Source organism: Pseudorasbora parva, chromosome 9, assembly GCF_024679245.1.
Source record: "Pseudorasbora parva isolate DD20220531a chromosome 9, ASM2467924v1, whole genome shotgun sequence".
Classification (NCBI taxonomy): Eukaryota; Metazoa; Chordata; class Actinopteri; order Cypriniformes; family Gobionidae; genus Pseudorasbora; species Pseudorasbora parva.
Genome location: NC_090180.1, coordinates 872,498 through 886,553, shown reverse-complemented (window position 1 = coordinate 886,553; position 14,056 = coordinate 872,498). Strand labels below are relative to the sequence as shown.

Sequence of the window (14,056 nt, the reverse complement as noted above, 5' to 3'; positions counted from 1 at the left end):
ATAACCGATAATAAAGTCCTTCTTGTGGCTGATTCTGATACCGATAACCGATAATTAAGTCCTTCTTGTGGCTGATTCTGATACCGATAACCGATAATGAAGTCCTTCTTGTGGCTGATTCTGATACCGATAACCGATAATGAAGTCCTTCTTGTGGCTGATTCTGATTCCGATAACCGATAATTAAGTCCTTCTTGTGGCTGATTCTGATACCGATAACCGGTAATGAAGTCCTTCTTGTGGCTGATTCTGATACCGATAACCGATAATGAAGTCCTTCTTGTGGCTGATTCTGATACCGATAACCGATAATGAAGTCCTTCTTGTGGCTGATTCTGATACCGATAACCGATAATTAAGTCCTTCTTGTGGCTGATTCTGATACCGATAACCGATAATTAAGTCCTTCTTGTGGCTGATTCTGATACCAATAACCGATAATGAAGTCCTTCTTGTGGCTGATTCTGATACCGATAACCGATAATTAAGTCCTTATCATGGCTGATTCTGATACCAATAACCGATAATGAAGTCCTTATCGTGGCTGATTCTGATACCAATAACCGATAATGAAGTCCTTCTTGTGGCTGATTCTGATACCGATAACCGATAATTAAGTCCTTCTTGTGGCTGATTCTGATACCGATAACCGATAATTAAGTCCTTCTTGTGGCTGATTCTGATACCGATAACCGATAATTAAGTCCTTCTTGTTGCTGATTCTGATACCGATAACCGATAATTAAGTCCTTCTTGTGGTTTATTCTGATACCGATAACTGATAATGAAGTCCTTCTTGTGGCTGATTCTGATACCGATAACCGATAATGAAGTCCTTCTTGTGGCTGATTCTGATACCGATAACCGATAATGAAGTCCTTCTTGTGGCTGATTCTGATACCGATAACCGATAATTAAGTCCTTCTTGTGGCTGATTCTGATACCGATAACCGATAATTAAGTCCTTCTTGTGGCTGATTCTGATACCGATAACCGATAATTAAGTCCTTCTTGTGGCTGATTCTGATACCGATAACCGATAATTAAGTCCTTCTTGTGGCTGATTCTGATACCGATAACCAATAATTAAGTCCTTATCGTGGCTGATTATGATACCGATAAGTAAGTCCTTCATGTGACTGATACCGATGACTGATAATTAAGTCCTTCTCGTGGCTGATTTGGATAACGATAACCAATAATTAAGTCCTTCTCGTGGCCGATTCTGATACCGATAATTAAGTTCTTCTCATGTAATGAATTAATTTGGTTAGAGAGCAGACAGTACAAATAAAAACTGAACATGTCTGCTTAAAAATTACGTCATTTTCACCCATATCGCCAGATAATTTATCTGTCTGATAAATATTGTGCATCCCCATTTATTTGTGTTGTGAATGTGTGATGGTTAGTCTGGATCAGACTCTATTCTTCTGGGATCATCAGAGTCTCTGAAGCTCTTCCTCATTGATTTGGACCTTCAGCCGTTGGTTCCCATTGAAGTCCATTATGAGGAGAAAAATCCTGGAATGTTTTCCTCAAAAGACTGAAGAAAGAAGACACAAAGATCTGGGATGAGGAAACTATCAGGAGATGTTCATTCTGAAGTGAACGAATCATTTAACTAGATAAAATAAGAACTATTTGATTCAGAATTATTCCGTTATCTTTCTCTATTGTCGTACAGAAGTGGATAAAGGGCTTTTGGACCGTCTAAACAACATCAACAAGACCCTGAGCGCCCAGTGGAACCGACTGCAGAATATAAAGAACACGGTGGACAATACGGGCTCGCAGGCGGACCGAGCGCGGAACCGGGTCCGAGAAGCAGAGAACCTGATCAACACCGCTAGAGAAGAGCTGGATAAGGCCAAAGAGGCCATCAGCAAAGTGGTGAGAGAGGCGTCATATTACACTAACTTCAGCTAATGCTCATTAAAACGTCTCTTAATCGCAGTTAATATTCATTAATAATCATCCTATTTGACCTCCCATAGGATATTAAAATACCCACAACCTCTGGAGATCCAAATAACATGACGCTTCTGGCAGAGGAAGCCCGTAAACTCTCAGAAAAGTGAGTTAAAGTATTTCAGTCAGTGTTTATTCAGTCGGTCTTTTCCACAGTTTTATTGAACCTTTCTGGGGCTCTTTGCACAGACATAAAGCAGATGCGGATCAGATCGAAAAGATTGCGAAGGATGCCAATGACACTTCCACGAAGGCTTATAACATGCTGAAGAAGGCGCTCGATGGGGAAAACAGGACAAGCGGCGACATCGACGATCTCAACAGAAAGTACGTCACATTTTATACGACTTCCTTTCTCAAAGCAAGGAGAAGATTTTATATTTTATATTTATTTATACATTTTATATTTGTTTATTTAATTTAATAATTTAATGAATTAATTTTATTTTATATTAATTTTATTTATTTATTTAATACTTTTTTATTTATTTAATTTATATTTTTTTATTTAATTTTGTTTTTTTTCTGATTATTTAATGTTATATTTAGTTATTTATTTAATTTTATATTTATTTATTTAATTAATATTTATTCATTTTTTTATTTTATATTTAATTTATTTCATTGTATTTATTTATTTATTCTATTTATTTATTCATATGTAATGTTTTTTTTATTATATTGTTTTATTATAAATTATATAATCAGATTTTGAGATGATTTGAGGCAGTATTTTGAAACATTAGTGATTTTAAATGCAGATGGCCATGCTTTAACCGATCATGCTGTGATGTGCTCAGATATGTAGAAGCCAAAGATCTGGCCAAGAACCTGGAGAAACAAGCAGCTAAAGTCCATGCAGAAGCGGAAGAGGCAGGAGGCAAAGCTCTGAAGATCTACGCCAACCTGACCAGCTTACCTCCAGTCGACACCAAAACCTTAGAGGTGCTGATCTCAGAACTGTCTCTAATTCTGGCTGATTTGGCTCACATGCATCGATAATCAAATCCTCCTGAATTGTGTTTCTCTCAGGATGAGGCTAATAAGATTAAGAAGGAGGCATCCGACCTGGACAAACTGATAGATAAGACAGAGAAGGAGTACAACGACCTGAGAGAAGACCTGAGGGGCAAAGAGACAGAGGTCCGAAAACTGCTGGACAAAGGGAAGACCGAGCAACAGGTACAGGAGATTTGACTTTTATGTTCTTGTTTTGTCTTGGCTGTTTGAGATTAGCTCTGAGAATATTGAGTTGAGCTGCTGTTTCACATTAAAGGGTTAAAGGGTTAGTTCAGCCAAAACTGAACTGTCTGTCATTAACTCCTCTCCCTAATGTCGCTCCACACCCGTAAGACCACCGTTCATCTTCACACACAGTTTAAGATATTTTATATTTAGTCCGAGAGCGTATGCAAGTGTATGCACACTATACTGTCCATGTCCAGAAAGGGAATAAAAACATCATCACAGTAGTCCATATGAGACATCAGTGGGTTAATTAGAGTCTCTTGAAGCATCCAAAATACATTTGGGTCCAAAAATATAGTGTCCTAAATGTTTTTATCCGTTTTTTTTTTTTTTTTTTTTTTTTTTTTTTTTTTTTTTTTTTATGTTTCTACTGAAGGAGTGCTCTTAAAGTTTTATATTTAGTCGAAATGGATGTTTTTTATCTTTTTGCGTTATGGCTTGTGGTGATGTACTGGATGGCCGCCGGTAAAACTTGCGGGGCTTTATGCCAAGGGAGGATAACATATACGAGAGAGACATTGCTGCAGCTCAAGAACAGCAACGCAGTTCGGGAAAATCTAACGTTGAATGTAAATTCGATTCGTAGGGATTACCAGGAAGCAAGGGACACGGTAAAGAAAAGGAAAAGGGGCAAACGAGGCGGCGTAAAAACTCGCCTAAAGAAACAGCGTTTCAACCGGGCTCCATTGCCTTCGATGATTATGGGAAATGTACAATCACTGAGGAACAAAGTGGATGAGCTTCAAGGAAATGTTCGTTACCAAAAGAACTTTATGAACTGTTGTATTATGGCATTTACCGAAACATGGCTCACAGAGTGTGATCGGGATGTCGATTTGTGTATGGATGGATTCGGAGTCCCTTTTCGTCTGGATCGACTATCAAAGGTGACGGGGAAAACCCAAGGAGGAGGGGTATGTTTGTATGTCAACAAGCGATATTGCTCATGTGTTACTGTCAGAGAGCGTATTTGTACGCCTGATGTAGAACTTTTATCGGTGTCCTTGAGACCGTTTTATCTACCTCGAGAGTTCCCTCAGATTTTTATTACAACAGTTTACATTCACCCGAAGGCGAACTCCGCGTCGGCCACTAGTACAGTATTTGATGTTGTACAGAGGCTGCAGTCAATCTCACCGGAGGCACCAAATTTCATCCTTGGTGACTTTAATCATGTTTCCCTAAAACAGACTCTTAAAACTTTCCATCAGTATGTCTCCTGTCCGACCAGACGGGGAAAGACTTTAGATCTGTGCTATGGATCGGTGAAAAGTGCATACAAATCTATTCCTCTGGCCCCCTTGGGCTCGTCAGATCACAATTGTGTCCATCTGTTGCCCATATACAAGACTGTTTTAAAAAGGGAGAAAACAGTGACTAAGGACATCAGAGTGTGGTCAGAAGATGATGTGTCCTGTCTACAAGACTGTTACAGCTGTACAGATTGGGACATTTTTAAACAGGCCTGTGGTGACGATTTGGACTCAATGGTGGATGTCACATGCTCATATATGGCTTTTTGCAGGGACATGATAATCTCATGTAAAAAGGTCAAAATTTATTCCAACAATACGCCCTGGGTTACTAAATCAGTAAAGTCCTGTTTACAAAGGAAAAAATTTGCATTTAAACACGGAACAACTATGGACTTACATGTGGCTACTAAGGATTTGAAGACTGAAATCCTTAAAGCTAAACAAAGCTATAAGGAAAAATTAGAAAATAAGATGGCATCCAAAAATCCTGGCTCAGCATGGGCAAATATGAAAACAATAGTAGGCCTTCAGAACTCAAACTGCAGCAATCAGGTTACTTTAAATGGTTTTAATTCTGATTTTGAACTGGCAAATGCACTAAATTACTTTTACTGTCGTTTTGACAATTTGGATTTCAGTAAAGAAATCCAGGATTTGAATTCTAAATTAGTGGATGATCAGCATTTTAATATCGACCTTCAGGAGGTTGAAAAAGCTTTTAGACTTGTAAAAGCAAATAAAAGCCCTGGTCCTGATAGCATCTGTGGCAGACTATTAAAGTCATGTGCAAAAGAACTGAGTCCTGTATTTCATGATATTTATAATAAGTCTCTGAAGACACAACATGTACCGATTCTCTGGAAGGATGCAGTGGTCATCCCTGTTCCTAAATGTAGTGGTCCAAAGATGATTAATGATTTCAGGCCGGTTGCTTTGACTTCCATTTTAATGAAAATCTTTGAGAAATTGGTGCGGTCAGAGATCCTAAGGGTGACCGAACATAAATTGGACCCTATGCAGTTTGCATATAGACCTCACAGAGGAGTACATGACGCTACAGTCACAATGCTAAATTTGCTATTAGGACATTTGGATGGCCAGAGGACCCATGCTAGACTTTTATTTGTTGATTTTTCTTCAGCTTTTAATACAATCCAACCACACATTTTAATCAAGAGGCTTTTAGATCAGTTTGTGTTAAGCAAAAATTTGATGGGTTGGATTTTGGATTTCTTAATTAACAGAACACAGAGAGTCAGAGTAAATGGTGTCTTATCTGAACAGAGGAGTTCCTCTACAGGGTCTCCTCAAGGATGTGTGCTATCTCCAATTTTATTTATTTTATATACAAATATGTGTCAAAGCATGTATGATGATAGAATTATTATAAAGTATGCGGATGACTCAGTTATTTTGAGTTTACTTAAAGAGAATGAGACCTCACATGGCCCAATTATTGAGGACTTTGTCAATTGGTGTGAGGAATCTTACTTACAGCTTAATATATCAAAGACCAAGGACATGATCATTGATTTTAGAAAAAGTACTCATCCGAGTAAATCAACCTCAATTAAAGGCCAAACAATAGAGTATGTACAATCATACAAATACCTTGGGACTATTATTGATGAGAAACTAAATTTTGAAAAGAACTGTGAGGCTCTTTGCAAAAAGGGGCACCAGCGTTTGTATTGCCTAAGGAAATTATCTGTGTTTAATATTGACCGAACAATAATGAAAATGTTTTATCATGCTTTTATTGAATCTGTGTTGTCCTTCTCCACTGTAGTATGGTATGGTCAGATATCCTTAAAGGCAAAAAATCAGTTAGATCAGATAGTAAAATGGTCTGGCCGTTTGATAGGTGATTCCAAACCAGGAGTGGCATCCCTGTATACCAAACAGTTACAAAGGATGGCCTTCTCAATCTTACATGACGACTCCCATCCCCTGCACAGTGAGTTTCAGTTATTGCCGTCTGCGAGGAGGTATAAAGTCCCAAGGTGTAGAACAAAAAGATATAAGAGCAGCTTCATACCAAATGCGATTAGCATGATTAACAAAATGTAGAGGTGGTTCTTAGAAATATTGTACTAGGGTTTTATGATTCATTGTTTTTTTTTTTTTTTTTTTTTTTTTTTTGTCCTTATGTGTTGTGGAGTATTTTGTGTTGTGTTTTTGTTTTTTGTATTGGATGCCATAGTCATTGCACTGTAAAACAAACAAATTTACCTACGGGTACAATAAAAGTAACCTAACCTAAATAACAAAAACTACGACTTTATTCAGCATTGGCTTCTCTTTCGCGTTTGTGTTCAATCCTCAAATAAAGATTCAAACGGTTATGAGTCAGCGATTCGGATCGCGTGTCAAACGGCTGAAATCACGTGACATTGGCGATCCGAATCCTGAATCAATAAATATAAAATATCTTAAACTGTGTGTGAAGATGAGCGGAGGTCTTACGGGTGTGGAGCGACATTAGGGAGAGGAGTTAATGACAGACATTTCATTTGTGGGTGAATTAACCCTTTAATATGCAAGATATCCCCGAGACTGATGAGAGACGAGTGATGCCACTCCTCACAGTCCAGATCCTAATCTGATCGAGTTAAATGTCATGCTTTTAATGAAAGAGCTGAACCATGAGCTCTCCGTGCTTATGAAACCTGCTCCGAGTGTAAAGTTACTCTTTGAGATGAGATATTTTTGCTTGTTTTCTGGGAAAAAAAATCTAAATGAAGAGAGTTTTTGCTTAAAACAGGCAAAATGATCTGCCAATGGGGGGGAGAAAAATAATCTTATTTCTGTTTGGGACGGAAACAAGAAACAAGATTTCAATCAGAAATAAGATTATTTCTCTCACCCCATTGGCAGATCATTTCGCCTGTTTTAAGCAAAAACTCACTTCATTTAGATTTTATTTTCAACAAAACAATAAAAAATATTGTATATCGTTTTACTGATCTAGTAAATGCATCTTGATTTAAGAATTGTTAGATATTTAGACTGGAAACAAGACAACATTTCTGAATAAGAAGAGCATTTGTTTGTCATGCTAAGTAAATCTGTTGCTGATGAACAGTAAATGTCGGAGTGTTAGCCGGTTAAGGAGTGTGTTGTGTGTCGTCTGCCTCTCCTCAGACGGCCGATCAGTTGTTGGCTCGAGCAGATGCAGCGAAAGCTTTGGCTGAGGAAGCGGCAAAAAAAGGCAAATCTACCTTCCAAGAAGCGCAGGACATATTAACCAACCTCAGAGGTGAGGCCTCTTCACCGGGCATCTTTTTCTCCAATAATAATACAAAAAAGAAAATAAATATTTGATTTATTATATATATAATAAAAAACATCTAATGAAATATTTAACCCACATTGGGATGCTTTATGTTCTGAACATGAAATATTAAAGGGATAGTTCACCCAAAAATGACAATTCGGTCCTCATTTACTCTCCTGATGTTGCTCCAAACCTGTATGAGTTTCTTTCTCCTGCTGAACACAAAAGAAGATATTTTGAAGAATGTTTGTAACCGAAGCAGATAGAGCAACCCTTCACTAGCATAGCAAGGGAAATACTATAATAGTGAATCTGCTTTGGTTGCAAACATTCTTCAAAATATCTTCTTTTAAATAAAAGTTTTTATTACATGAAATGGATTCAATTATACGAACCAAAAAAGAAAAAAATAGTACTTAGGTAAACATTGCCATAGGAAAAATTGTCCAAAAAGTTTTTTTCTATAAATGTATGATTTTCTTTTGTATTTAAATGCTTGTTTCTTTTAGAAATTGATTGATTGATTTACTTGGGACTCATGGAAACCAGAAATAAGTAGCTTCCTATAATTGAATCCCTATAATTAACTCACTCTCATCACTCATCGCCCTACCATAAAAATATCACTGTATTCGTTTTCTGAAAAGAAGAAATAATTTCGATACATAAACACTCACAACTACAGTAAACACATTAAATAAATAACGGCTATCATATTGTTGATGCTACTATCTATATAAAAATCCCAATGCCAAATACACGACTGCAGTTCCACTGTGGAGACATGTGACTTACTTTACATTATTTCTTACACCATCACTAAGACCTACCCTTTTAATTCCCACAGGGAAATGTATTGGGTTTTTTTTTTTTCTGAATAACAATAAAATTGGTAGAGATCAATTGTTGCCATATGGCAATGCTGTACCATAAAGGGTTAAATCATAAATATATATTTCAAACTAATTATATTGATTTGTTTATTTAGATATGTATACATTTTTGTGTCTCATTTTTAGACTTCGACAAGAGAGTGAATGACAATAAAACTGCTGCTGAGGATGCCATGAGGCGAATCCCTGAAATCAATGCGACAATCAATGAAGCCAATGACAAGACCCGGCGAGCTGAGGCGGCTTTAGGCAACGCCGCGGCAGACGCTAAAGATGCGAAGGACAAGGCTGAGCAAGCGGAGAAAATCGCTAATGACGTACAGAAGGTACATGTTGAGTTGAGAACATTAAAGTTGAGAGTTGAGAACATTAAACCATTGAGAGTCATTGAGAGTTGAGAACATGTTCAGATGAAGAACATTAAACCACAGCCATGCCACAGCCACACCACGGCCTCGCCACAGCCACACCACAGCCCCTCACCACAGCCACACCACAGCCATGCCACAGCCCCTCACCACAGCCACACCACAGCCACGCCACAGCCCCTCACCACAGCCACACCACAGCCATGCCACAGCCCCTCACCACAGCCACACCACAGCCATGCCACAGCCCCTCACCACAGCCACACCACAGCCATGCCACAGCCCCTCACCACAGCCACACCACAGCCATGCCACAGCCCCTCACCACGCCTCACCACAGCCTCACCACAGCCTTGCCACAGCCCCTCACCACGCCTCACCAAAGCCACACCACAGCCATGCCACAGCCCCTCACCACAGCCACACCACAGCCTTGCCACAGCCACACCACAGCCTTACCACAGCCACACCACAGCCATGCCACAGCCACACCACAGCCATGCCACAGGCCCTCACCACGCCACACCACAGCCACACCACAGCCATGCCACAGCCTCACCACAGCCTTGCCACAGCCCCTCACCACGCCTCACCAAAGCCACACCACAGCCATGCCACAGCCCCTCACCACAGCCACACCACAGCCTTGCCACAGCCACACCACAGCCTTACCACAGCCACACCACAGCCATGCCACAGCCACACCACAGCCATGCCACAGGCCCTCACCACGCCACACCACAGCCACACCACAGCCATGCCACAGCCTCACCACAGCCTTGCCACAGCCCCTCACCACGCCTCACCACAGCCACACCACAGCCATGCCACAGCCCCTCACCACGCCTCACCACAGTCACACCACAGCCTTACCACAGCCACGCCACAGCCTCACACCACGCCTCACCACAGCCTCACACCACGCCTCACCACAGCCTCACCACAGCCTCACACCACAGCCTCACCACAGCCTCACCACAGCCTCACACCATGCCTCACCACAGCCTCACACCACGCCTCACCACAGCCTCACCACAGCCTCACCACAGCCTCACACCATGCCTCACCACAGCCTCACACCACGCCTCACCACAGCCTCACACCACGCCTCACCACAGCCTCACCACAGCCTCACACCACGCCTCACCACAGCCTCACACCACGCCTCACCACAGCCTCACCACAGCCTCACACCACGCCTCACCACAGCCTCACCACAGCCTCACACCACGCCTCACCACAGCCTCACACCATGCCTCACCACAGCCTCACACCATGCCTCACCACAGCCTCACACCATGCCTCACCACAGCCTCACCACAGCCTCACACCACAGTGCCTATATATACTAAACTCCTTTATTTGCATTTTGTTAATCAGGGCTCTGCGAAGACTAAGGCCGAAGCAGAAAAGGCCTTTGAGGACACTATGGCACTGGATGGAGAAGTGAACAGTATGATGGACCAGCTGACAGCAGCGGAGAACGAGCTGCAGAAGAAGAAGGCCGAGGCGGATGCTGACATGATGATGGCGTCCATGGTGGGCTATGCTCTTAGCGTCCCTCTAATAGCTCACTGCTGGCTCTGTGTGTGTGTGTGTGTGTTAACTCTGCTGTTCTTCACAGGCGTCTGATAACGCTAAAGAAGCCGAGGGCAATGCCAGGAAAGCCAAAAATGCTGTCAGGACCGTGCTGAACACAATCAACGACTTATTAAGCCAGCTCGGTAAGACGGATACCATAGCCAATCATTCTCCTTTCTGCGTTTAGCATTCTGAGCTTGAAGTGTGTCATGTGAGGTCCATCACTCTTCCTCAGTCAGATCAGAGATATCGTTATCATATTTTTCCAGTTATTGCGAGTGTTAACTCAAACTATTACAAATTGTTCTTATTAATTTAAATACATTTGAAATAAAAAATTAACGATTACAAGGAAAACTATAAAAATATATAAATTAATGTATATATTTGTGTGTATGTATGAGTATATAAGTGCATGTATGTGTATATGCGTGTGTGTGTGTATCTATGCATGTGTATGTGCTTGTTCGTGCGTGTGTTCGTTCGTGCGTCTGTTCGTGCGTGCGTCTGTTCGTTCGTGCGTCTGTTCGTTCGTCTGTGTGTTCGTGCGTCTGTGTGTTCGTGCGTCTGTGTGTTCGTGCGTCTGTGTGTTCGTGCGTGCGTCTGTTCGTTCGTGCGTCTGTTCGTTCGTCTGTGTGTTCGTGCGTCTGTGTGTTCGTGCGTCTGTGTGTTCGTGCGTCTGTGTGTTCGTGCGTGCGTCTGTTCGTGCGTGCGTGTGTTCGTTCGTGCGTGTGTTCGTTCGTGCGTGTGTTCGTTCGTGCGTGTGTTCGTGCGTGCGTGTGTTTCGTGCGTGCGTGCGTGTGTTCGTGCGTGTGTTCGTTCGTGCGTGTGTTCGTGCGTGTGTTCGTTCGTGCGTGTGTTCGTGCGTGCGTGTGTTTCGTGCGTGCGTGCGTGTGTTCGTGCGTGCGTGCGTGTGTTCGTGCGTGTGTTCGTGCGTGCGTGTGTTCGTGCGTGCGTGTGTTCGTTCGTGCGTGTGTTCGTTCGTGCGTGTGTTCGTTCGTGCGTGTGTTCGTTCGTGCGTGTTCGTGCGTGCGTGTGTTCGTGCGTGCGTGTGTTCGTGCGTGCGTGCGTTCGTGCGTGCGTGCGTGCGTGTCTTCGTGCGTGTTCGTGCGTGCTCGTGTTCGTGCGTGTTCGTGCGTGCTCGTGTTCGTTCGTGTTCTTGTTCTTGCGTGCTCGTGTTCGTTCTTGTTCTTGCGTGCTCGTGTTCGTACGTGCTCGTGTTCTTGCGTGCTCGTGTTCTTGCGTGCTCGTGTTCTTGCGTGCTCGTGTTCGTGCGTGCTCGTGTTCGTGCGTGCTCGTGTTCTTGCGTGCTCGTGTTCGTGCGTGCTCGTGTTCGTGCGTGCTCGTGTTCGTGCGTGCTCGTGTTCGTGCGTGCTCGTGTTCGTGCGTGCTCGTGTTCGTGCGTGCTCGTGTTCTTGCGTGCTCGTGTTCGTGCGTGCTCGTGTTCGTGCGTGCTCGTGTTCGTGCGTGCTCGTGTTCGTGCGTGCTCGTGTTCGTGCGTGCTCGTGTTCTTGCGTGCTCGTGTTCGTGCGTGCTCGTGTTCGTGCGTGCTCGTGTTCGTGCGTGCTCGTGTTCGTGCGTGCTCGTGTTCGTGCGTGCTCGTGCGTGCTCGTGTTTGTGCGTGCTCGTGTTTGTGCGTGCTCGTGTTCGTTCGTGTTCTTGTTCTTGCGTGCTCGTGTTCGTACGTGTGTGTGCGTGCGTCTGCATGTTCGTGCTTGTGCGTGTTCGTTCATGTGTGTTCGTGTGTGTGCTTGTGCGAGTTCATTCATGCATGTGCATGTCTGTGTATGTATGGTATGTATATATGTGTGTATGCATGCATGAATGTGTGTGTGTTAATGTGTGTGTGTGTGTATGTATGGTTTATGTGTGTGTACACACACACACAATTATAACAGCCCTGTATGCTGTTTCAGGCAACATTGATAAGGTGGACCTGAGCAAGCTGAACCAGATTGATACCGCTCTGAAAGAGGCCAAGGATAAGATGACCGGCAGTGAGCTGGACAGGAAGCTGAAGGAGCTGACCGATGTGGCCAAGAGCCAGGAGGACCTGATCACCGATTACGATCGGCAGATCCGAGAGATCCGAGCGGACATCGCTAACCTGAACGACATCAAGAACACTCTGCCTGAAGGCTGCTTCAACACGCCGTCTCTGGAGACGCCTTGACCTCCGCTACGCCCGCGCTACGCCTGCCATACACTCCTCCACCATCCTCCTCCATACACTCCTCCATCCTCCTCCTCCATACACTCCTCCACTCTCCTCCTCCATACACTCCTCCATACACTCCCTCAATCCTCCTCCACCATCCTCCATACACTCCTCCACCCTCCTCCTCCATACACTTCTCCAGCCTCCTCGATAAGCTCCTCCATACACTCCTCCGTACACTTCTCCATCCTCCTCGATAAGCTCCTCCCTCCTCCATACACTCCTCCATCCTCCTCCTCCATCCTCCTCCATACACTCCTCCATCCTCCTCCTCCATACACTACTCCATCCTCCTCCATACACTCCTCCATCCCCGTGCCCCACACCACCCGCAACCAAAACAGCCTTTTTCATTTCAAATGCTTTTACTCGCATTTTATTTCCTTTTATTAGGTTATTGTTTGTTTATGTTTCTACACATTTCTTCAAAATCATGTTTTACAAACAGAAGACAACAGCAGCTTTTAATTTTTTGCTACATGAAGAGAACTCCAAGCAATGGCGCTCACCAGCCGCGTGTGTTTGTGCGTATTTGTGTGTGTGTGTGTGTGTGTGTGTGTGTGTGTGTGTGTGTGTGTGTGTGTGTGTGTGCTATAGCCAGCTTTTAGAGGCCTTGATCCCACATGACTGCACCTCCTCCAGCTCTTCCTCTCAGACGTCTCTGATGGATCAGAATCGTGCGTTATAATCAGGGGAAGTGCGCTACCTAAGCTAGTGTACATCATCATCGGTAACGCTATCGCTCCGCGCTAACAGTGAAGGAATCTTGATCTGCTTTCGCCCCTCGTGCTCCGTTTGGTACCGATAATGTGCGCCGTACGCGTGAATACAGTATTTCAGCTCGTGTGTATATAAATCGCTCAGTACTGAAGTCCCCGCATGGCTCCGCTGATCTCATCATTGCAGTTTAATGTGTGTGTTATTTTCAGACGCTGCTGCTTATTACAGATCGAATCACATTAACATGAGCAAAACTCAACACTATGCAACTTTGTACATTGGCGTAGCAAGACTTTTATCTGATACACTGGTGCTAATAATTATTTCAAATGTTATATTTTTGTGTGAATGTTTGTTTTTGATTTTTTTTTTCTTCTTTTTTATTATAATATAGAGTTGAGGAACTGTTATTTGTGTAAATATGCTTAATTGATTCAGGAGCGGCTGATTTTTAAATCTAACCAGCCCACCTCATCGGTTCGTTCGTGAGAAAACACTAACACTGCTGAAGATGCTCTTCTTCC

The 14,056-nt window shown here is 43.1% G+C and overlaps 1 protein-coding gene across 1 annotated transcript in view; it reads left to right on the top strand.

The window, feature by feature from the left end:
- The window catches only part of lamc1 (laminin, gamma 1), a 100,440-nt gene extending 87,466 nt beyond the window's left edge, over positions 1-12,974 (top strand). The window contains exons 19-28 of the mRNA XM_067453466.1: positions 1,688-1,893; positions 1,998-2,077; positions 2,161-2,298; positions 2,772-2,916; positions 3,004-3,153; positions 7,620-7,734; positions 8,772-8,971; positions 10,394-10,552; positions 10,638-10,737; positions 12,511-12,974. Coding sequence (XP_067309567.1) covers positions 1,688-1,893; positions 1,998-2,077; positions 2,161-2,298; positions 2,772-2,916; positions 3,004-3,153; positions 7,620-7,734; positions 8,772-8,971; positions 10,394-10,552; positions 10,638-10,737; positions 12,511-12,767 — 1,550 coding nt within the window. The 3' untranslated portion in view covers positions 12,768-12,974. The remainder of the gene's footprint in view (positions 1-1,687; positions 1,894-1,997; positions 2,078-2,160; positions 2,299-2,771; positions 2,917-3,003; positions 3,154-7,619; positions 7,735-8,771; positions 8,972-10,393; positions 10,553-10,637; positions 10,738-12,510) is intronic.
- The last annotated feature ends 1,082 nt before the right edge of the window (positions 12,975-14,056 follow it).